This window comes from Alosa pseudoharengus, unplaced genomic scaffold (genome assembly GCF_046254945.1).
Source record: "Alosa pseudoharengus isolate Yale_2024_CS ecotype anadromous, Long Island Sound unplaced genomic scaffold, YU_APseudo_1.1 YU_APseudo_1.1_scf_23, whole genome shotgun sequence".
In the NCBI taxonomy this organism is placed as follows: domain Eukaryota; kingdom Metazoa; phylum Chordata; class Actinopteri; order Clupeiformes; family Clupeidae; genus Alosa; species Alosa pseudoharengus.
Window position 1 is genome coordinate 11,174,318 of NW_027468685.1, and position 24,299 is coordinate 11,198,616.

A 24,299-nucleotide genomic window follows, 5' to 3' on the forward strand; every position below is an offset into this window, starting at 1 on the left:
ATCCATATCACCCCATGATTGCAGTTGTCATTACAAGAGATTATTAGAAAACGTTTAGAGAAATTTTACCAATGGGGGTGTAACTTATATAAATCATCCATGGTTTAGTAGCCTACCGTGCCCAGTGCGCAACACAGACAAGTGCGCACTTACTTGCTCACAAGCGCCCTCTGGTAGGCCTACATAAGCAGAACCCGGAAGTTGGGAAATTCTAGAAAGTCTCGCTCAACCCTTTGCTATGACGTAACTGTTCTGACGTTCCAGACGGAGCTGTACCCAGGAAGTTAGCCACTGTTGTGTTTCTTCAGGTGTAGATTTGCGTTTTACTGAAAAAGAAACGATAATCCGGCGCGCCAATATGGCGACGTTTATATCAGTCCCGTTTAAAAAGTCCACGGAAGTCGATTTAGTGAAACCACTATCGAAATTTGTCATAGCCACGTATCCAGTTGGTGAGGAACAGGCTGAATATATACGTGCGGTTGAGGAACTCAATAAGCTGCGCAAAAGCGCTCTTGGGAGGCCCCTGGACAAACACGAAAGCTCCTTGGACATATTGTTGCGGTGAGCATTGTTGTAATGTTAACTTTTCTGATCACTCCAAGTTATACAACTCGATTAAGTGTTTCCTGGTGTTAGTTCTTTCTTTGTGGTAAACCAAATAGCTAGCATGGAGTAACGTTACGTATGTTAGCTACTTGCCCGCCGCACCCATGATCACGGTCAATTTACCTGTAAACTAGGGTGGGTTTCTGACATTGTTTGGCCGTTAAGTCTATCGAAACGGCGAGTTTTCAAGCGACGGTCTCTTGTTTGGATGTGATGACAAGAAAGTTTGGAAGGTGCTTTGTTGGTTGGCTAAACTGCAATCTCTTGCTTGTTGCAAACGAGCTAAGTGCTATTCCACCTAATTTACTAAAGTAATTTAATGATAAACTAAGTAACATTAGGCTAACTTAGTCGAAGAAATACAACCTGCCAAAACAAAACACAACCTTTGTCTACATACCATCCCTAACGGTAATCTTACGCGTTACACAAGGAAGTCGCTTGTCACCGTTCTTTTACTTGTCAGGCTAGGTAGTAGCATATCCCGCTAGCTGAATGTATTTTGTCAGTTGAGTAGGCTACTTCTCTTATGGTTATGTTGAACGGTGTCGGAAAATGAGGAATAACTAGAATCCTAAATCATTTCCAGTCTGAAATAGTTACAATCGTCAACATCACATCATAATCATCTGTAACATGAATGCATGTGCTGGAAAGCGTTGGCAAGTGAGCCTTTGGATTTCTGTGCCATCAATAAGTACTAAATTGCCATTACTTACTCCTGTCTAATCTGTCATTGTCTGCCATACATGCCAATGTTATTTGCATGTGAGGATATGTAGGTGGAAGCCGGGTGTAGATAGTGTGAGCTTCCTGGTGATCCCACATCCATGGCTCATGCATGCACTCTCTGGAGACAAGGTTACTGTTACTTCCTAGTGACACATTGTCACTGACAATTTAAAAAGATTTAGAATTATTCAAAGCCCCACATTTTAGGTTTTGTCTTCCATGTTCTCATTAAGCTTCTTTGGACCAGTTAAATGACAAGGATTTAAAGGGGCTGTGAGTGGCCGTAGCATTTTGTTCTTATTTCTATAAAAAAACACCTTTCACTCCTGACAGCACACTATGCAGAAGCTTGGCCTTTGATAATACAGCAGTGTTAGTCACATTAGTTGCACTACTTAACCTAAATGTGCACACTTTGTGATAATGCAACAACATCTTGAAACAACCCTTTAAATTTAGGTGAAACAATCACCATTTCAAATTGTGTTGTTCACCTTCATCCTTAACTGCTACTCTGAGTGTCATCTATATGAGGCATTGAATTGGTTTAGAATGTTTCAAATGCAGGATACACATTAACCATTCCCCACTCTCCATTCTAACCCACCCCCCTCCCCCCCCCTCTCTCTCTCTCTCTCAAAGAAAAAAAAAAACGGCATTTGCAATGTGTGGTTAGTGTTCTACATACTGGCAGGTGTCACATGTTTCATTAAGGTGCTGCATGTTGGAAGTGGTGAGAAGAAACCTCCCCAATAATTCAACCAGTCCAACTATTGTTATCTCAAGGCATTTCTTGTATTTTAGGCCTAGCATTCAAACTACATTTCAGAGGAGACCTTAGGTAACGATCAATACTACGACAATAAATACTACTACCAGAGGATGAGAATGCAGAAGTTTCAGCGCTAGTCAAAGTGTAGTTGAAGGGGATAGTGGTAGAAGAAGGAGTTAGATGTGTAAGGAGAGAAGAAGGGAAGTGCATGGTAAGTGTATAGTAAGTGCATGGCATGGTAAGTGCATGGCATGGTAAGTGTATAGTAAGTGCATGGCATGGTAAGTGTATAGTAAGTGCATGGCATGGTAAGTTTATAGTAAGTGCATGGCATGGTAAGTGCATGTTTGGGTTGTTAGAAGTGTTAGGAGAGGAGGTACTCTCGGAAGAGTTGGGTCTTCAAGGACTTCTTGAAGATGGAGAGGGATGCCCCTGCACTGGTGCTTTTGCAGCACTACTAGTGCACATAAGCTTAATTGTACATTAATTAGACCGGTCACCAACATGTATTTCTGACTGCAAGTATCGTAATTTATTAGTCTATTTATTAACTATTAGTCGCGGTTAAAACATTGATTTTGCTAAATTTCTTCAGCTATGAGATTAATACACGGGGGCAGTTAATATGGTATATGTTTTGGGGTTTTTTGTAAGTACTATAAGCACTCATGAGTATAATCAATAGAGTTCTCAGTAATGTTTACTTGATAAATAATTCAGTGATTGAAGCAGGATGCCTTTATGCACTAATTGCATGATCGATCTGTATGCTAGAGTGAGTAAAATGTGTGAATGAGTTCTCTTATGAAGTTAGAAGTTGCATGCGCGGATCTACGGGGTGGCAAAGGGTGGCAACCCGGCCCCCCTGGGACACAGTCTTGCCACCTCATTTATAAATCAGATAATATTTTTTTAAGTATATTTTATGTTCATACATGTGGGTCTGATAACTGTGAGAAGGTGTGAAACCCGCACCAAACTCCTCAAACAGAAATCGCCAATTTATAATCCCCCGCCCCCTCACAATGGTTTCACCCATCACCATCAGCGCAGTGACCCCCGCGAAATTTCACCATTGGCAGCAGATTGCACAGTGCATGCAGCTACGTGTCAACTGTCTGTAGGCTTACAACGAAGTGGTAAGTTTGACCACCAAGTCGAAAAAGTCCATAATCAGACCCATAGTCAGTCCATAAATCCGTTAACCCAGCAACAACCTCACTGTTAGTCTACGTCATTTACATCCGCAAGACTTTGTCTCATCGAATTTTTCGATGATGGTCAGGTCAGATAATAAGGGCATGCTCATGCGTAGCTTAACATTAGTCTATTTGTGTGTGTCACTAGTTTATAACCAGGGTTGGGTCAGATTACTTTGAAATGTAATCCATTACTGACTACAAATTACATGGCAATTTTTGTAATCAGTAACGTAATCAGAATTACCAAATACATGTAACGTAATCTGATTACTTTAGGATTACTTTTAGATTACTTCAATAAATATGTCCCTTAAGTAAAAGACACCACCACTGAATTGATGAAAGAATTCTCATTCTATTTTTCTGTTTATTATTTCATTACATCTAAGAAATCTCTTTGCTCTGAGTAAAGCATTCCTGTGTAAATTAACTGATCTTTTCCTCCAAAAATCTTAATGTAGCCCCTTGTTTTAGTGTTACCATTTACTTTGAGGTCACCAGGTCCCATTGTCTGAAAAACACCCAAAACTAATACATTTCTATAGCTATTCTCCACTTTGGGGGTGGTATTTTGGTGGTTGAAATTTTCCCCATCCCAAAATTGATCACTTAGTCATGGATGTGATCATGGATCACTATTCTCCAAACATGCACAACTCAGCTTAACCTTTATAAGTATAAGTATATATACTTTTTTGATCCCGTGAGGGAAATTTGGTCTCTGCATTTAACCCAATCGGTGAATTAGTGAAACACAAACAGCACACAGTTAACACACAGTGAGGTGAAGCACACACTAATCCCGGCGCAGTGAGCTGCCTGCAACAACAGCGGCGCTCAGGGAGCAGTGAGGGGTTAGGGGCCTTGCTCAAGGGCACTTCAGCCGCGGCCCACTGGTCGGGGCTCGAACCAGCAACCCTCCGGTTACAAGTCCAGAGTGCTAACCAGTGGGCCACGGCTGCCCCAAGGGCACACCTGTGAGCAGTGAGCTGTCTGCTACAACGGCGCTCAAACTGCCTAGGCATGCAATAGGCCAGCGCAACGACCATATCCGTATCCGGTCGGCAAAACGGTCAGGGACTGAAGGGACTTCCATTTAGGTTTGTTCTGAGCAAAAACATTATTTGGTATCATAATATTATAATACCTATATAATATTAGGTCTTAAAAAGAATAGCCTAACTTCAGGCACAGAAAATGTCCTTCCTTTAAGCCTTGCAATAGCCTAACCTATGTATGGTGCTACCAACTGCATGACAGGCCTATACATATTTGCCTAGTGTCTCTGGTATCTTATTTCACAAATTGTTTCAGTAATTTAGACTACATAATTGGAAAAGGCAGTTAGATAGTATTGGATATTAATATTCTTTTTTTATCAACTAGTAGTTCTAGCCAATTATGCAGGGGAGATACCGATTCATAACATCTTATAAGGGGTCTGGGGAACACTGTGTGGGCAGGTGCCCCAAGCCTATGGAGTTTTTAATAATATTCAAACAAAGGTTAATCGGAATGATAAATACCGTTATTAACCGGTTATCTAAAATTGAAAATGACGTTTTCACTCCGGAACAATTGGTTTTGCTCCCGTTTTCAGTTACGTCCTTCCAAAAACTGTGTTCGTTTCCGTTTTGAACCGTTTCTAGATATTTGGCCTTTAATTGTAGTGGGGGTTGAAGTAAAAACCTTCCAAAGAATTAAATAATTGAATTAGATACCCATACCCAGTACTTAGTTACTGTCCACCAGTGTGTGTTTGCATGTTCATAAGTGAGGTGGTAGATTAATAATTACATTATTGTTATGTACATTTTAAATTGTTGTATTATAATAAATCCAAAAATAATGTTTTGACTAAGAAGGTACTTACTTGACTGAGTCTTTATTGAATCAGATGGAAATGTTTTGACAGTCACAGTCATGGTTATCATTGCAACAATCCTGCATTATAATCTTGTTTCAATTTAGAGACCTAAATCTACCGATGGCTTATTTTGTATGACTAAATTTGTCCATATTCCCTCAAAACTCACTAGAAGACATCATTTGAGGGGTCATGTTTTAAAAATACCCGGAAATCATCAGAATCTTGTTTCAATCCATATAACCTAAATCTATTGATGGTTTATTTTATAAATTTGAGTTTGAATCAGATTCCAAAAATAATTCAGTGGAAATGCATGGATTCAGTTGCTTCCGTAGCAGCAACTGGAATCCATGCATTTTCACGGAATTATTTTTGGAATCTGATCCCTTATCATACCTGTTCGTTCGTACTCGTCGCTCGACTTATCATGACTAAATTCAAGATGGCGTCGAACGGTAAAATTCCTTAAGGTACTGTCTGTATAAATCGTCTTGTAAATAAACTACCAGTGCTTTTTCAAAGTTCTCTATGTCTCGTTTTAAATGTCAAGGCCCTCGGAAGTCTACCAATGAAGTATGGAGCTACTTTGAGCCTCGTAAATGGTGTAAAACAGTGATTTATTTGCATGGCTAGGCCGATGCCCGAGGCAACACAACGAAACACTGTGTTGGTAGCATTGGCTAACTAGCGCCAGATTTCTGAGTGCAGGGGACAAGCCGAGGTGAGCTATGAGACATACATTCACACTCGGTATCATGTTTCAACACACTTTAGGTCAAAATCACACCGGAATTATCCTTTAAGACCCACATCATCCAAAACGCCAGCTACATCTCTGATTTGCCTCCCACCTCGTGTAATGTAATGTAGAGAACAAAACATATTCAATGAAATCCGTAGAATTTTAAGTTTTGAATAATGTCCATGGCCCCCCCTCCTGGAACCTCATGCCACCCCTTCACCACCCCAGGAAAAAATCTCTAGATCCGCCCCTGAGAAGTTGTGAACATGGATTCATATTTTTTATATCAGTTCTAGCATTAACAGCATGATTGTGATTTGTGTTACTGATCCTGTTTGCCCAGGACCTTGATAATTCATATATTAGTGTACAGTGTACAGCTCATACGTTTTTGAATCCATGCTAAAGTTGACTAAAAAGAGGAATATAAAAGGAAATATCCAACCTTTAAGGACACCAATTTTCTTTGTGAATGATTAATGTATCGTAAATAAAAAAATAAATGTGTTTTCTTAAAATACAGGACATCTATGTGTATGCACTATGCATCCTGATAAAGTTCCCTTGACCTTTGGAATTAAATAGCCCCATATCATCCCATACCCTTCACCATACCTAGAGATTGACATGGTTTTATTTCAGTTAGCCTAATAGCTAGTTTGATTTGCATTGAGATGATCTTATGGAAAGTACCATGCCAATCGTGAGATATGGTGAAGGGTATGTGATGATGTGGGGCTATTTTAATTCCAAAGGCCAAGGGAACTTTATCAAGATTTTTACTTAAGGCATTAAGATAAGTTCCAAAAGATGATTTTATATTCCTCTTTTTAGTCAACTTTAGCATGGGTTCAAAAACTTTTGAGCCTAACTCTAGTTGCATTGACATGTCATAACATCCCCAAAGAAGTACCAATGATTAAACAAAGGCCTAATGGTCAATCTAGTCCAACCCTTTTGAGCTATAGGTATATGGTGCTAAGTGCCACATCTAACTCTTTGTGTAATTAATTATTTATACCAATGTTATTAATACAGTAAGAAAATTGCTTAAAGATAATTTGGTTTAGTAAAGCTAACTCTTCCCTAAATCTCCCCTGAGGAAGTCTCGAGAAGGCCAAGCAGGAGGCTGATTTGCATGGAGAGGAAAGGTTCTCAGGATTTGTTAGCCAAATAGATCTGTGTCTGTCTGTGGCTACATTACAGTAGCGTGAAGTAGGAACTAAACTGTGGTGTGGCTGTGACTGATAGACTGATATGCTCCTCACTAAGTATCACCTACATTCTGCTTCCTACAGGTACTATGATCAGCTCTGTGTCGTTGAGCCCAAATTTCCATTCCCAGAGGTAAGAACCCCCCAAACACATTCAATCATACTCAATGACACTAACAGCTATTCAGATACTCATGACTGGGCCCTCATTTATCAATCGTGAAAAGTTTCTAGATTTTAAAGGTTTCTAAATCTAACTAGTGAAATGTAGAACAAACAATATGTAATGTACACGCTGGTCATATGCACACCAGTAAGAAATCAGCGTTCATAAATCCCACCACTCTTGTGTAGGCTCTGGGTCATTTGCATTCTGAAACACCTCCAATTGTATAGTACTATGTATGATATGAAATAATCCCTTTAAAAGCCACATGGATTTAGTTTATTTCCTCACCGAATTAATGGAGAAGAGAGCAAAGAAGACAAACTTAAAGCTACCACCCAGCGGTGGTGAGTTATGAAATGCATCTGACGATCAATAACATTGTTTAGCAATAGTTTAAGACATAACAATGGAAGAAGTGCAATTTTAATTGCCAATGGTTATATTACCAGTAGATCACTTTTATTATTAGCCACTTGCTAACCTCTTACTGCATGAGTGTTAGTTTTGTATACAACTAACTTGTTTTCCTATTCCACCACTGGGTGCTGTGCGTAAGCATGGTCAGAGATGTGCGTATATTTACGCACATTCCTAAGTACAAGTACAAGTTCATAAATTCCGCTCTTTGCATAGGAATGGTCATACTTACCCATTATGCACAGATCTGTGTGTACACATTATTGATAAAGGAGGATCCTAGTATATTAATTCAAGATTTCAAGATTACTTCATTACATCTCATTAAACTTTTTGGGTTAATTATACTTGGATCCGTGTCTGTTACTTACCCACCCACCCCAAAGTGCCATTTTTGTGTTCTCTTTTGGTGTTTTCATATCTGATCTTTTTTTTTTTTTTTAAACACCTAAATAATGTGCACTGATATGTGGTTGGCACTCTGAGCAGTTATCTCAAACTAGCCTGTGTGTGATACAGTTACCCAGGGTAAATAAATCTGCAAAGCAAATGTTATTCTGATTTTAGAAATGTTATGCACTTGCACTTCAAATATAGCTAACGTTTTAGTATAGCTGTTTTTGCCATATTGTGGAACGTCTACCTGAAATTCTCTGCTGATGACTATTAATGTATATGTATTGCCTTTTCCTGTAGCTCTGTCTCACGTTCACCTGGAAGGATGCCTTCGATAAAGGATCTCTCTTTGGAGGTTCTGTTAAACTTGGTGAGACTCAGTCATGCATACAGTGTACACAAAAGGAGAAATGTAGGCCACGTTTTTTATTCAGCAACTGTGAAGCAACATGTGACTACAAAAGGTTTAATCACTGATTTAATAATGAATTTGGCAAAGGTAATCACATTTATGCAAGATCCTAACCTGAAGAATACTATTTAGTTCAATATAGTTGTAAACAAAATGGCACAGTCATATAATTAAAAACTTTACATTGATTGTATCAAAAGAAATCTATATTTAGTTGGTTGAAACCTACTACCACAATGTCACTAATCACTTAAGATGAGTGTTAAATGTATAAAGCCTGACTGTTTGGAATGCATGAATCATCACTTACGTATTCCTTTATGGCTCCTATGTCAGAGGGACCCTTTGGAACAGTTTGTTTACTTATAGGGGTGTGGTCGTCATTGTCTTTTCTGTTTTTATATCGGTCTGGGCAGCACTGGCATGTTTGGGCTATGAGAAGACTTGCGTTTTGTTCAACATTGGAGCTTTGGCCAGTCAGATTGCCTCAGAGCAGAACCTGGACAGTGATGAAGGGCTAAAGGCTGCTGCCAAGAACTATCAGGTGAGCTGTAAGATAAAAAACCATTAAGATATACATGTGTGCACTCACACTACCATTCTTCAATCTTACTCTAATGCATTCAGCAGTATACCAGACCATAACATAAGCAAGAAAGAAATGACCTGTTGGAAAAGGCTCACAGAAACCCACAGACTCAAGTCAATTGACACCTCCATCCTGCTTTTATCTCTGTAGCTCGCCAGTGGTGCATTTGCACACATAAAAGACACTGTGTTATCTATGCTGTCCCGGGAGCCTACCATGGACATCTCCCCAGAGACTGCCAGCACCCTCAGTCAGATCATGCTGGCTCAGGCTCAGGAAGTCTTCTGCATCAAAGCCACCTCTGGTAAAGCATCTTTCTCTACACAGTTCCTCTAGATGTCAAGCCTGAATTAAATGTTAGACACTACTTGTGCAGTACATCAGCCATGTGGACTGGCCATGGTATTAGTGAAACCAGAGACCTGAGGTGTAATGGCAAGTGTACCCTGTAGCCTCGTTCTGGCCGCCGGGTGAATAAGGTGAATACATTGTGCCAATCATGTGTTGTGATCTTGCAGCTGGAGCACAGTTGGTGTCGTTAAGCCTTGCGCACAAGCAGTTCTGTCTGAAATAGATGCCCGATAAGTGCCCAAAATACGTTGCAATATGGCCGCCGAGTGGAGGGACTTGCCTAAAAGGACTTTGGTGAAACTTTGTAATTGTAACCATGTTACACTGTGAATCACTATTGAATGGACATAAACAGACATCATAGTTTTTGAGACACAGTCCTGTATTTCACATAGATTATTATTTATTTATTTATTTCACCCGTTCAATTAAAGTGAGGATTTTTATGCCATGTAGTGCTTAGACTGGTAGGAAGAGAATCAAGACCTTTTGTGTAAAGTATAAGTGTAGTAGTCATGAAATGAGGCGGTTCCCATATACTGTCCACACCACACATTTGCCAAAGACTTTTTGTGTTCTGCTTTGTCATGCGGTTTGGTCCGGAAAGGACAGGAAGTCAAATGATGCCAGATGTCATCGATGCAGTGATTTCACAAGGGAGTTGTATTTAGTGTTATTTATCTGACATTTTCACAGGCATGTACAACAGGCTTCCCACGGGTCATGGAATTTCTGGAGTATCATGGAATTTTGATAAAGTCTGTTCCAGACAAGGACAGTCAGGGAATTGTATCATATTTTGGGCAAAGTCATGGAGAAATCAGGGGATTTTGTTGTAAAGTAGTTAAAGTATTTTAAAATTTACTTGCCAAAATACATGGATACAAATATATTTCCGTGCAGAATTGGTAAGTATCTGGTTATTAGCTTTACTGCTTTGTTTAGTCAATGCCCATTTATTCACCTTCCCCTCAAAAAAAAGTCAAAGATTCTTGAACGCCACGCGGCTGCTCTAAAATCTTTGGTCAGTATATTGCACCATTCATTATAGATCATAGAAAATTCAGGTTTTTAGTCAGGGAAAAGACATGGAATTTTACATTTTACTTGGAGTGGGAACCCTGGTACAAGCAAAATGCTCTTGAGTGCTATCCTCTAGGGCATCGTTTTCCAACCTTGGAGTCGCGACCCCATGTGGGGTCACCTGAAATTCAAATGGGGTCGGCTGAGATATTGGGTATCTTACAATTGACCAGTATATTGCATAAAAATATATATGGAAACCCCCATGATATCCAAGTTAAGTCATATCCTTCATTACAATCTGGCTATGTAGCCTAAAAATAAACTTAGACATCCCGCATGAGATCATCATGAGGAATAATGCTTGATTGCTTCAAAGCAGCAAAACAACTTTGCCACTTTGATTGCTTCAAAGTAGCTAAACTACCAGGCGAGTTAGTCAAACAAACAAATTAGCTTGCTAGGACATTTGGGGGAAATACCGCTCTCAACTGGATGTTACAGCAGAGATGAGATGCACTCTGTCATGTTGTGAATGATTGTGGTCACCAACATTTTGTGACTTCATCAATAGGGTCACCTGCCAAAAAAGGTTGGGAACCCCTGCTCTAGGGACCGGAATCTCTGATGATGTATAAGAAGGATGATGAGAATAATTAGGGGAAAGTGTGTTCTGCAGATATAGTATGTGGAAGTGGAAGCTGGTACAAAGTACAGTGTGTTGGTTTAGGACCAAGGTTAACGGTTAATGGTTGTTTCGAGACTTGTATTTTCATTCTTAAGTGACATGTCAAGACCAGTAAACAATTGTAAATAAACGTTCTGGGACTAAGAAGGGAAGTCAACATGTGTCAACTTTACTACAACTAAATAATAACAATACCTTTGATCTCTACCATGCCAATAATTTGCAGTGTTCCTCATTTTTGTGTATGCACATTGGTATGTGTTCTTTTAGATAAGATGAAGGATGCTATTATCGCTAAACTGGCAAACCAAGCTGCAGATTTCTACGGCGATGCATTTAAGCAGTGCCAGTATAAAGAAAATCTTCCTAAGGTTCGTACACTTGCAGTGACACTTGCAGTGACACTTGCATGCACGCACGCACACTCCACCACACAAACATACACCTTTCTAGATTGTCTTACCTAATGTATGGGCACATCATAGACCTTGAAAAAAGTTGCAGCTAGTACAGTAATTTCCCGTGTATTAGCCGCATTGTGTATAAACTGCAGGACCGTGTTTTATTCAAGTTCAAAAAAACAAAACCATATTAACTGCCCCATATTAACTTAAAAAAACATATTAACTGCCCATATAATTACCATAATAACTGCCCCCGTGAATTGACTTCATATGTTGAAGAAATGTATCAACCTCGGCTAATAGTTGGGAAATTACGGTAACTAACTTGAATCATATAAGTGAGTGCATACAGTATGTGTGTGTGTTTTTGGAGGGGATGGTTTGGGGGGCATGCGTGTGAGTGTTAGGGGTTTTGCTCTGATTTTCTTGTTCTTTTCTCTCTTCCTGTACCCCATGCTGTGTGTCTGTGCTCCTCTTGTGATTGCTGTGATGTCTGTTTGCTTGCTTGCTTGTTTTGGTGGTTGCCGTGGTGTTTGTTGCCGTGGTGCTCTCCCTGGTCAGTATTTTTATTTCCAGGAGGTGCTCCCGGTTCTGGCTGCCAAACACTGCATGATGCAGGCCACTGCTGAACTGCACCAGGCCGCCCTGGCCAATCAGAAGAAGCGCTTTGGAGAGGAGATTGCTCGCCTGCAAGTGAGTGAGCGAGTGTGTGTGTGTGTGTGTGTTACACACTTATTTGTCTCATGGAAATAAGATTAACTGATGGTACAATGAAATCTAACTGATGACAATTAATGTAGATTTAATTGTCATTAACTGATGACAATTAAATCTACATTAGAAGACCCAGTATATCAAATGGCCCAATATTGTGAGCTTTTGGTCATATTTGCCCTCTGGGTTTTTAATCTAAAATAGGCCTGCCATTATTGCTCAAACCTAACACATGGTTTACCTTCAGCTCTAATTCCCAGGTTTCACCAAAATAGCAACATGACATATTAAAAACAACTAATCTGAATATGTCGGGCCTAATGCCAGTCAGATAAACTCAGCATCCATGCAAGCAGCTGTTAACCACACAGCTACTGCAGGCACATAGTAGGCTATATGCCAGTGACTTCCACTTTGTTATTTGAAACTTCCCGATAAATGTCAGTGAGTTGTTGTCAGACAGGTTATTTCATTTGAAGTTTTCTTTCCTGGCACTTCTTATCTCTCAGTGGCTGTTCCGTAAAGGTGTGGTGATCTACTCAGCAGCAACTGATTTGGCTCATGTCTACTTTGATCCTTTCATTTGATGTACTTTATCATATTTGGGGAAAAGTCATGGAATATTAGGGAATTTTGTTGTAGCAGTTTAAAATGTACTTGCCAAAATACATTAATACAAATATTTCCAACCAGAATTGGTGTATCTGGTTATTAGCTTTACTGCTTGTTTGAGTAGCCCAACTTTGTTTATTCAATGCCCATTTATTCATCTTCCGCTCTAAAAAAGGATTCTTGAACGCTACCTAGCTGCTCTGAAATCATTGGTCGGTATATATTGTACTATTCATTATATAGTGTTCCCTGAGAATGTAAAGTGCATTACAGATCAAATATTATTATTATTATTATTATTATTAGTAGTAGTAGTAGTAGTAGTAGTATTAGTATTAGTATTATTATTATTATGTAAAGAAAAAGGATATGAACAGAATATCTTTTCTCACTTTTTCTGAACTTTCTCACACACTTTCTTACAGTGTAGTTAGTGGTATTCATTTTCCATTATGAATGTAAAGGATAGTCGATTTCAGAAGTTTATGTCATGTAATACAGAATTGTCATCAGTTTGATTCATCATAGAAGATGTTTAACTATTTCTTTGTCCTTTTCTATATTTCTGTAGCATGCAACTGAGCTGGTGAAAACAGTTGCATCACGCTATGACGAGTATGTCAATGTCAAGGATCTGTCAGAGCGCGTTAACAGAGCTCTTACCGCTGCAAAGAAAGACAACGACTTCATCTACCACGACCGTGTGCCTGAGCTCAAGGACCTTGAGCACATCGGCAAGGCAACCCTCGTCAAGGCCACCGCCATCCAAAACCCTCTCAGCCAGAAGTTTTCCGGTAAAAAATTCAGGGACATTCTATTCCACAGCACTGTACATCACAGGGAGATTCAGCATCACATTTACATCCACTATCAGCATGTACACCAAGGCAGTATAAAACAGTGATGACGCATTCAACTAAACGACATACACAACGGTAACCATTAAGTGCTCAACAGTGGACAAAGGGAAAAAGACAAACTTATGATTCTGTCAGCGGGTTGTCCTAAGTAGCGCCACAGCGGCTGTGGGTGCCAAGCTTTTACCTTTGTGAACATTTTGAACTTAGGGGGGGCATAATGATGAAGTGACAATTGAGTGGGTGTGTGATGTCCTGCGCATTTGGACACTGTAGGTCAACACAAAGATGCACTCAGGCTGTGGTTTGTGGTTAGGAACTTGTGCAGACCTCAACAAACTGTATTGCTTCAAACATCATGTACTATTTGGTATACACCATCCAATACACTGCCTCTTCTTGCATGTTATGTTTTTAGTCTCTAGATGGCTTTGATGTCTACACTCGGTTAGATTGTCTATAAGTGTGTGTGCGTGTATGTATATATTTTATAGATCTTTTTGAGAAGATGGTTCCCATGGCAGTGCAGCAATCAGTGAGCGTGTCCAACCAGAGGAAGGCCGAAACGGTCAACAGACTGGTCGGCAGCCTGAGAGAGGCCACTAATCTCTGCAACGGGTGAGGATACCACTGTGTTGCTCCACCTTTCCTTTGAACAACAGTTTGTAAATGTTTGGAAACTCAGACGAACAGTTGCTGGAGTTTTGAGAAAGAAATGTTGTCCCACTTTTGCCCAATATAGGATTTCAGCTCTCTGACTTCTGAACTGTGCACTAATAACTAGTTTGATGATCCTTCTCCTCTTTAACCCAGAGGATGCCCAGAGTCCATGATTTCCTACACATTTTATTCTACTATGCTTTAGTCCGTTTGAAATGAGCTTGGGCCCAAATCAACTTGATATCATGGTTTTGCTCAAATATACACACACACCACTTCAAAAATAGCCAACTGGCGTGTTCTCTGCACACATTTTGAGCTATCTGCGTGTATGTCAATGCCGCGTAAACATACACGCCACTTATCGTCTCACTTCCGCGTGTATGTCAACGGCAAGTATATGGCGCCCTCTGGGTTAGGGTTATGGTTAGGTTATGGCGTTGATAAAAATGCCAAAATGCTATTATGTGTTAGATAACACGCTAGAGGCCATTGGTGTGTCATACATACGCAGTTCATGATATCAGTCTGCTGAGGTGCTGATTTATACCCAATTTATACCCAATGGTGCCAGTTAACCTGATTAGTGATGAAATGTTCCTCCTTGTGTTGTATTTAGCATTACACAACTTTTCCAGCCTTTTGTTGCCCATGTGCCAACTTTTTTGAACCGGGTTGCCGGCATCAAATTCAAAATGAGCACATAATATTAATGAAAATAGTCAAATTTGTCGGTTTCAATATTTTATATGTTATAGTTATGTATATGTTGTCTATGTCCTTTTTGCAACTAAATATGGGAAAACCAGGGTTGTAATTCTCTGTACAGTCAGTTGTAACTGCATGTTGATTCCTTCCCTGTGTTCATCACCAGAGTTCTGGCGTCTCTGAACCTGCCGGCCGCACTGGAGGATCTGTCTGGGGATTCTGTGCCTCAGTCCATTCTGGAGAAGTCCCGTGCTGTGATGTCTCAGGGTGGACTCCAGAGTGTGGAGATGCTAATCAAGGAGCTGCCAGAGCTTCTCACACGCAACAGAGAGATACTTGATGAGGTCAGACACACGTGAGATCACCAGACCGAGATAAATTACCCTAGTGATGGGCAAATGAAGCTTTGGTGAACCACTAAACCACAGCAGTGTAAAGCTAGCAACACTAATGAAAAAATCCAATATGGCTTCCACATGTAGATTTTTCAACATAAAACATGGTTTTCTTACCCAAACCAGTATATGTAACCAAAAACGTTGGTGCCCATCACTAGATTACCCTTAACCCCTACCCTGACATGTCAGCACTGCTCATACAAAAAACTCATCAGGAAAAACAAGTCCTCCATTTAAAATAAGTCTGTCAGTGCTATTATGATTCTTTTATCTTGCAAGATCAATGTGTATTTATGTATTTTTTTTATTACCATTTACTTTCTGTTTTATAACAGTTTTCAGACTATGTCTTAGCTGTAGGCTAGAGTTAATGAGGTGAAGCATTAGTTCTGAGAGCTATTTCACATTTCTCAGGTATTTCAGAAAAAGACTTACTTAGTTTTAAGGCAGGCTATTATGAAAGTCATGTATTTACAACACTGAAGGGGAAATGTCTAATGAATGCCTTATCAAATCTATAGAGACCGCACCCATTACTTTATGTGTTGCTTTTAACACACTGCAGTTGTTCACGTAAAATGAAAATATACTCTAGCACACAATGTTCTGGCCATTAAATGGCCTTAGTTGCTGAAATGGTCTTAAATTAAACAAACAAACAAACATGAAAATATGAAATGTTACATAAACTCCCTCTATTATGTTATTGTGCCCACGTGGCCCACATTATGTTGAGTGTGTGATTGCATGTACACGTTTGTACTATATACAGTCTCTGAAGATGCTGAACGATGAGGAGGCCACAGATAATGAGCTGAGGGCCAAATTCAACCAACGCTGGAACAGAACACCCTCTGGTGACCTGTACAAACCCCTCAGAACAGGTATAAACACAGTCCCAAACAACTGGTATATGCACACATATACCTGTACCAGGTACACACAGTAATACACACTGCAAAAAAATGAAATCTAACTAAGTGTTGTTAATCTTATAATAAGATCAAAAAATCTATTTGGTATTGTTTTTAGTATGAAAAGACTTACCTAGTGCGCTCTCGAAAGATCATTTTGACTTAATTTAAGAAGACCTCGACTTATTTTAAAGAGTCTTATCAAGACAAATTTGCTTGTTTTTAGGACAAATTTGCTTAACACACTGGCAGAAAAATTTACTTGTTTTCAGGATAAGATGTCTTAAAATAAGTCAAACCTTTCTTAAATTAAGTCAAATAATTTCACGAGAAAGCGCTAGGTAAGTCTCTTTATACTGAAAACAATACAAACTAGTTTTTTTTTGTCTTGATATAAGATTAATTATCTTGGTTAGATTTTATTAGATAAGCAGTTTTTGCAGTGCAAGATGTTGTTACAGAGACAAAAGCAGAAATGATCAATGCTTTCAGAGCAAGTATGCAGATGTATCCCTTTTGTGCTCAAACACCTCCGTGCTCCACCTGGGTAGTTGACCTGTTTCTTTCTCTGTTCCCTCCTCGTCCCTCCAGAGGGAGCTAACTTCAGCAGTGTGCTGGACAAGGCAGTCTCAGCTGACCAGGTGGTGCGCGAGCGCTTCAACACCCACTGTGAGATGATTGCGCTTCTGTGCCGCCCTGAGAACGAGCTCAATGCTGCCATTCCCTCTGCTAACCCCACCAAAACACTACAGGGCAGCGAGGTAAGCTAACCCCACCAAAACACTACAGGGCAGCGAGGTAAGCTAACCTCACCAAAACACTACAGGGCAGCGAGGTAAGCTAACCCCACCAAAACACTACAGGGCAGCGAGGTAAGCTAACCCCACCAAAACACTACAGGGCAGCGAGGTAAGCTAACCCCACCAAAACACTACAGGGCAGCGAGGTAAGCTAACCCCACCAAAACACTACAGGGCAGTGAGGTATGCAGGCATGCTGTTATCATGTTATCATTCCCTCTGCTAACCCCACCAAAACACTACAAGGCAGTGAGGTAAACTAACCCCACCAAAACACTACAGGGCAGTGAGGTAAGCTCAATGCTGCTCCCTCCCCAACCCCCCCCCCCCCCCCCCCCACCAAAACACTACAGGGCAGTGAGGTAAGCTCAATGCTGCTCCCTCCCCAACCCCCCTGCAGAGGTGCCCCTGTGTCTATGGGATGACTGACCATGGAGCATGTTTTTTGGGGGGACTAAGTGTGTGTGTGTGTGTGTGTGTGTGTGTATAGGTGGTCAGTGTGTTGCGAGCACAGCTGACTCAGCTGGATGAGGTCAAGCAGGAGCGCGATGCCCTGGAGGAGGAAGTCAAGGCTGTGACTTTCGACCTGTCGTCCTCCTTCCTGACTGCCCTGGCTCAGGACGGCGCCATCAACGAGGAGGCCCTCAGCACCAGCGCATTACAGACACACTATGGCAACCACACAGAGCGCGTCCAGAAGAGCCTACGGGCTCAGGAAGAGCTCCTCGCCAAGATACAGGTACACTCACAACAAGGGGTCTAAATCTGACCATTTAAAACGCACTATGGGTTAAATAAACACCAACTTAGTAGCTCACAGTAGTATGGTCCAGTCACACTCACAGAGTAAAAACATCACTCTGGGTAAGAATCTGTAGCCTGCTGAGTAAGCAGGTCAGGTAATCTGATCCTGGATTGAGGGCAGTTGCACACATGCTGTCCCTAACAGTTGCTATTGATAGGGCAATAATTAGCTTGTTGATCATACTGATATTGAGTCATCTCCTTGCGGAACCTGTAAATTAGGTTTGTTGTCAGCCATACAGCTCCTAGTTAAGTGCCATAAATTCAGGATGCAGTGCAAACAAATTCAATGTGTCATTGTCTCACTCAAGACAATCATTCGGCTACTCAACGCTGATTCTTACAGTCAGTCAATTCATCAAGAGAATTTTATCGTTTGAAAACCCTACTGTATAGACTTTTAACCACAGACTATGCCCAGAAGAATTTGAATAAAGAGAGGAGAAGCTTTCTAAAGGCACGGCGCCTACTCCACCCAGACCCCAGGCATGCGGTAGAGGTGTGTTCTCCAGTTCCAGTGTTAAGTCATTCCTGTGTTCCCCTCTTTTTGGCAGACCTCCCACCAGGAATTTTCAGCACTTAAGCAGTCCACCAATGAGGCGAATGCCAGAGAGGAGGTCCTGAAGAAGCTCGCCACAGCTCACGACAACTACACTGAGATCTCTAGCAACCTGAAGGAGGGCACGAAGGTACATGGGCAAGAATATATCTTTGGCAATTTGGTGTCCATGTTGACTTGGAACATTTATATTCAAAAGTACACATACGGATTCCCATCAGTTCAAAAATGGTGCAGCTATACACAGAAAGCCATTTTATTAAGTGAACTGGTACTCTTGTAGCTGCACAAATACCTCAGGCCACTTAACAAACACAGAGCTAAGCTGAGCACTCTGGCAACCTGAAGGAGGGCACTTATGCCATAAACACACCCGGTTATTTTCACTACATAGAAGAACAAACACAGACTCAAATAGGCACACTAAACATGCAGTAAATTCATGTGGTTGTCTCTTCTTTGCGCTTCTCTCCCCTCTTCTTTTCTGTCTCTATTGGGGCTCTCTTCTCCTCCCATTCCCCTCTAGTTTTATAATGACCTGACGGAGATCTTGCTGAAGTTCCAGAATAAGTGCAGTGACATCGTGTTTGCCCGCAAGACAGAGCGGGATGAGCTCCTCAAGTAAGAACTTGGAGTATTTATGAAGTCTTTGTGTGTGTCTTTTTCGGTCTATGGTGTACTTTGTGACTTGTGGCTCGATGAGATTGTGATTTGCTGAATGACCCTTCTTTCTGTGTATTGCAGAGAACTGCAACAGAGTATTGCCCGTGAGCCCAGTGCCCCATCTTTCAATGTTCCAGCCTATCAGAGCACTCCCAGCAGCACAAATCCCGCCTCTGCCCCAACTCCAACTCCAGCTCCAGCACCGCGGACCATTTTTGTGAGTGCAAAAAAATCAGAGCATGGTCCTGTTTAGGAACATTCCGGTCAAGACCAGGTTGTTGGTCTAACTGCTCAATGTGTCCTTTTAGCCCCAAACGACCCCGGCCAAAGCCGCTCCCCCTGCCAGGCCACCTCCCCCGAGCGTCACTCCACAGGCGGCTAGCAACGCTCCTCCCAGCTCCGCTCCTGCCACTGCTGGCAGCAACCCGCCACCGGTGGCTCCTGCAGCTTCTCAAGCCCAAGGACCCCCATACCCAACCTATCAAGGATACCCAGGGTAACACACACACACACACACACACACACACACATTTGATCTCTTTAATTGCATCCGCCAATCAAATTTCTTACAGAAAGGATTCAAATATTCTCAGAGATAACACAGCTGATATGGAGCAGAATTTTGCCAGCCATTTAGACTTTCTTTTTGGTAGCCCTGCGAGTCTTAGTCCACTAACAGTCACACACACACACACACACACACATTCACGCCTGTTAGTCAGGTGTTCGCTATTCCATCACAGTACTTCACCTATTACTATTGCACCTCTCAACACACTTGACTTCACTCTTCTTCACAAATCACATGCTCACCATTTGCAACAGTGATGTGCTGTGTGCCTGACTGCTCGCCTGTTTTCTTGTGTCTTAGGTACTACCAGATGCCAGTGGGCTATAACCCGTATATGTATGGGGGTCAGTATGGAGTTCCCTATGCCATGCCGTATCAGACACCACCTGCGCCGGGAGGCTATCCAGCAGCCCCTCCCAACCAGCAACCTTATCCCTACCCTCAGCAGGCTGGCCAACAGCAGCCTTACTACCCACAGCAATAAGCACTTCTACCAGTCTATCCTACCCTTTAAAACTTTACCCTGAATCCCTCAAGGTCTGGGCCCTACACCACGACTTACACATCCTAAACACCCTGAGGCCTACCTTCTAACCCACATCTACCTTCTTACACCACAATAACTTGCAGAGCTCTAAATGACTTGACATGGTGTTTCCTCAACGCCTTGTACCTTAATCCACATCTGTGCGACTACTACCCCAATAACTTCACCACAGACACAGCCCTGCTATCCCAGCAATAATTACTTTTATGTTCTTAATCCCTATGCTTAACCCTGAAAAACCTAGCACTCCTCTTATCCGCCCCTAACCCCCGTAAAGAACGAGTTCCCCAAATGTGGAGCTACTTCTGAACCACAATTTTTGTTGTTGTTGTTGTTTCTTTTTTGGCTGCATGTGAACAACGTAATGCTGACAGTTATTCTCCCTCTTCAGAATCCACAAACTTCTTTAAGCCGAGCCCAGTCACCTCCCTTACCCTACCCCCGTTCCTCTTTCACTGACGTCCAAAGTTAGAAAGGCGCTTCTTTGGGGCATGCGTCTTATTTTTATATTAAATACTTCAGTACACCCTAACTTGCTTGAAGGAGTATAATCACATAGGAAAGTAAACAGTATATTCTAGTGGGAGTTTCTGATTTTGTGTACATGCTGATCATTGTTGGGAGGAACCGTCTTATTAAAATTTCTTTATTGCTGTTCTTTTTGTTGCATCACATCCATAATTTTAGTCAAGAGTTTTTGGAGGGCTTCACTGATGTAATTACTTGATTAACAATCAGAATATGTTTGAGTTTTTATGTTTTCATGTGGGATTAAAATCTGGACATAAAGCAGTTGCGCTAGTGGTTTGTGTGTGTATGCGCATGTGCTAAATACTACATGAAGTCACTTCACTGTATGTAGTAATGTGTGAATGTCTAAAAAAAAGTCTGTTTTGGGCATAGTGACTGAGTAAAGGGGATGACTTGTTAGCCGGCTTACTTTCATCTTGGCATAGTAACAAGTTATTCATTTACTTGACAGTGATTTTGGAATGCTGGTGGGTGACAATTGAGTATTTGTGCATTAATAGGGGCATTAGCAATGCTGGAGAAATATTGTTGATATTTGAACTCAACAGCTAAACAAAAACACCTTTTGACGATGTGATGGTTTTGCCTTCCCATTGCCATGTCCACCAGCACTAACACACCCTGTTTTTGATTGGCTGGAATAAGTGTTCTGTGGATGGGTGCGCCCATGTTTGTTTCCCCATCTACAGAGCTAGTGCTGGTGTGAACATAATATGAACATACATGTCATTATCTGAGAAAATTTGTATGTCAACTAAGCATGGAAGGGGTCATGTCTGAGGTGGGACATAATCAGTGTCCAGTGTCTAATATTCCCTCTTTATTTTGGTAGCCTCACATCTTTAGTTTCTACCATATAGCATCGCAGTTGAGCTGATTTGACTCATGATGGTCACTGGTGGAAAAAAACTGACTAGTCAACATGCCAAACAGACTCTTACTTGCCCCTGGCCAGCAGGCCATGCCCATTGCTTATGTTGAACTCTGCCCCAAATGTGTTGAATGGCCAGTGAAGGCAGAGGACCAACAGGGTGGGGAAAATAGACCTCTGATGTCATACCACCACCATTTGGCAGAGCACCCTTTACAGTCCACACAGATCTTTGACATTCCGGTGCAGACTGTCATCAGGTCTTGCTCGTCACAATATCAGGTCACTAACTTGATTGCATTAATCTAATCCCAGTCCAAATTCAAAAATGTCTCACTCTAAAGTCTCACACTGAAAATGGCTCAAGATAGTGTAATAGCTAAAGATATCTGATCGACAGTGGATAAAACATTCAGAGGTGTAGTCATCACATTCTACACTTTCGACAATTAAGTGAAGGTAGCTTTGAAGTAATTGAGGATTTTTCCCTTAAAATGTACTCAGTCGTGTTGGTGTTGATTTGTCTGGTTGTCTGACAGAAAGATCTCTGTCTTTAGAGATCAACTGATATTTAGACATGTTCCTGAGCATGAACATGGCAAACAGCTGGCTATGGAACTAAATATTTCCCATTATTTAATGTCATCATAATTGAAAATTGTTATTGTGAGCGTAGTAAATAACTCTGTCCAAGTGTCACACAGCGAATACACCAAGCTAGTGGAATACCCAGGTAACTGAATAACCATAATGGATATAACCCTCAACAAAACTTACAGTAATCAAGATGTAAATGCATCTGTCTCCCTCAAAGAAAGAATACAATTGCTAACCACCTGGACTGCTTGAGGAAAGCCCAAGAGGCTGACTTAAAGGTCTTAAAATAAGATCAGTTCCAGCAGAACAGGTACTGCGGCATTCCATTCACCTGAAAGACCCTTCTCAAGGGTGATAAGTATATGGTTCATGACAAACCTGTGTATTTCAAAGTGGTAAACCTCCTAATAGAAGATTGCAAAGCCATGGGGCTCTTATTGATTTACCACTAACTGACTTGGGAACCTGGGAAACAACTTACCCAAGTTTGTCATTAACCGCTAGATAGATAGATACTTTATTGATCCTCAAGGGGAAATTCAACGCTATACTCCCACGGTTACCTAATAAAGTTGTGCAGGGTTCCTACGCAGTATGGAAAACCTGGAAAAGTATGAAATTTGATTTGAGTAATTTCCAGGTCTGGATAAGTATGGAAAAAAGAAACAAGGGTATGGAGAAATATTTGTGTTTCCAGACTATTGCATCTACAGTACTATGCTTAATCACTTCACTCAGGTCATAATGAACCATTCCTACTGAGTAGGAACTGAGTACTGTGTAGCTTAACTGTCAGTCCACATCATCAATTGAATGGGGGTCCTCAGAAAAAAATCTCTCCCACAAGGGGACTTTGGTACAAAAACCCCTGTTCTATGCACATGCCCTATTGTGCACTGGTATGTTTGCGTAGCTCTGCTATTTTCTGCTAAAACACTGGTAGACTTTTTTGATTTTGTAAAAGTTACCAAGACATGGATACTGCATTATCTGATAAACTTTTATTGCAAACAAATAATACTGATTACGGTGAGGCCTCTGCCAGCAGTGCACTAGTCTCCAACATACATGTATGTAGGCTATGCTGTATCTACAGAGAACTAAAAATGTGAGTGCACCTTCCAACACAGCACTTCCCCAATGAAAAGTATCCAACAATGGGCAAGTGTTTTCTGAGAGCTAACAAGTTAATAATAAACATTATTATACAGCTCTTCAAATGCTAAAAGAACGCTCCATTGACAATGTCTAGAATATGGTCATAAAAATCTACCGAGAAGTTTGAATATTTGAGTATGGAAAAAGTATGGAATTTTAAAATGGAAAATGTGTAGGAACCCTGGTTGCGGAAACACCAGCCGCCTGCCACCACTACAAATGTGCCACAAACCTATGGAATTGATCAAACCAGCTGTTATTTTGACAGAAATATTTGTTCCTCTGGATATGCATAGACTTCTGTACAAGAGTGATTTATTGACATGATAATAAAGCATAGGACAATATGTCTCAGAAAAGACAAAAGTGAGAACATCATACAATCTGATCAGGAAGGGAAAAGGCCATTTATGAGTATAGTGACAAGAATGGCAAGAGCCACAATGATACATAAAACAAATTACATACATAAATAGATAAATTGATACATAAGAAGTTCTGCAAATAAAATAAGTTTTGGGAACTGAGAAGGTAGTGGCACTCAGGGAGGCTTTGAGTAGCAGAATGGTGTGATTCATCCTCCACACCATGTGGAATGTGGAATAGACAGCCAGGCTAATTGCATTCTGAGAGGATCTGGGAAATAAATGCAATGGTGTGTTCAATTCAGTTCATCTCCAGAAATGGAATGAAGGGATCAATTGACCTCAAAATAATACATGTATTACTTTTCAATTAGGCAGTT

The 24,299-nt window shown here is 41.0% G+C and overlaps 1 protein-coding gene across 2 annotated transcripts; it reads left to right on the forward strand.

The window, feature by feature from the left end:
• The first annotated feature begins 249 nt into the window (after positions 1–249).
• pdcd6ip (programmed cell death 6 interacting protein) lies at positions 250–21,189 on the forward strand. 2 transcript variants are annotated; one of them, XM_076301410.1, is made up of 18 exons: positions 250–564; positions 7,226–7,274; positions 8,424–8,493; positions 8,952–9,079; positions 9,275–9,428; positions 11,457–11,557; positions 12,152–12,283; positions 13,488–13,710; positions 14,268–14,391; positions 15,308–15,485; positions 16,312–16,423; positions 17,045–17,214; positions 17,744–17,992; positions 18,612–18,746; positions 19,143–19,237; positions 19,361–19,496; positions 19,588–19,775; positions 20,151–21,189. In XM_076301410.1, the coding sequence occupies exons 1-18, from the start codon at positions 359–361 to the stop codon at positions 20,332–20,334; spliced, it is 2,634 nt and encodes an 877-aa protein (XP_076157525.1). In that variant the 5' UTR covers positions 250–358; the 3' UTR covers positions 20,335–21,189. The 2 variants fall into 2 exon arrangements, with proteins under 2 accessions (XP_076157525.1, XP_076157526.1); XM_076301411.1 differs by having other exon boundaries at positions 12,167–12,283.
• The last annotated feature ends 3,110 nt before the right edge of the window (positions 21,190–24,299 follow it).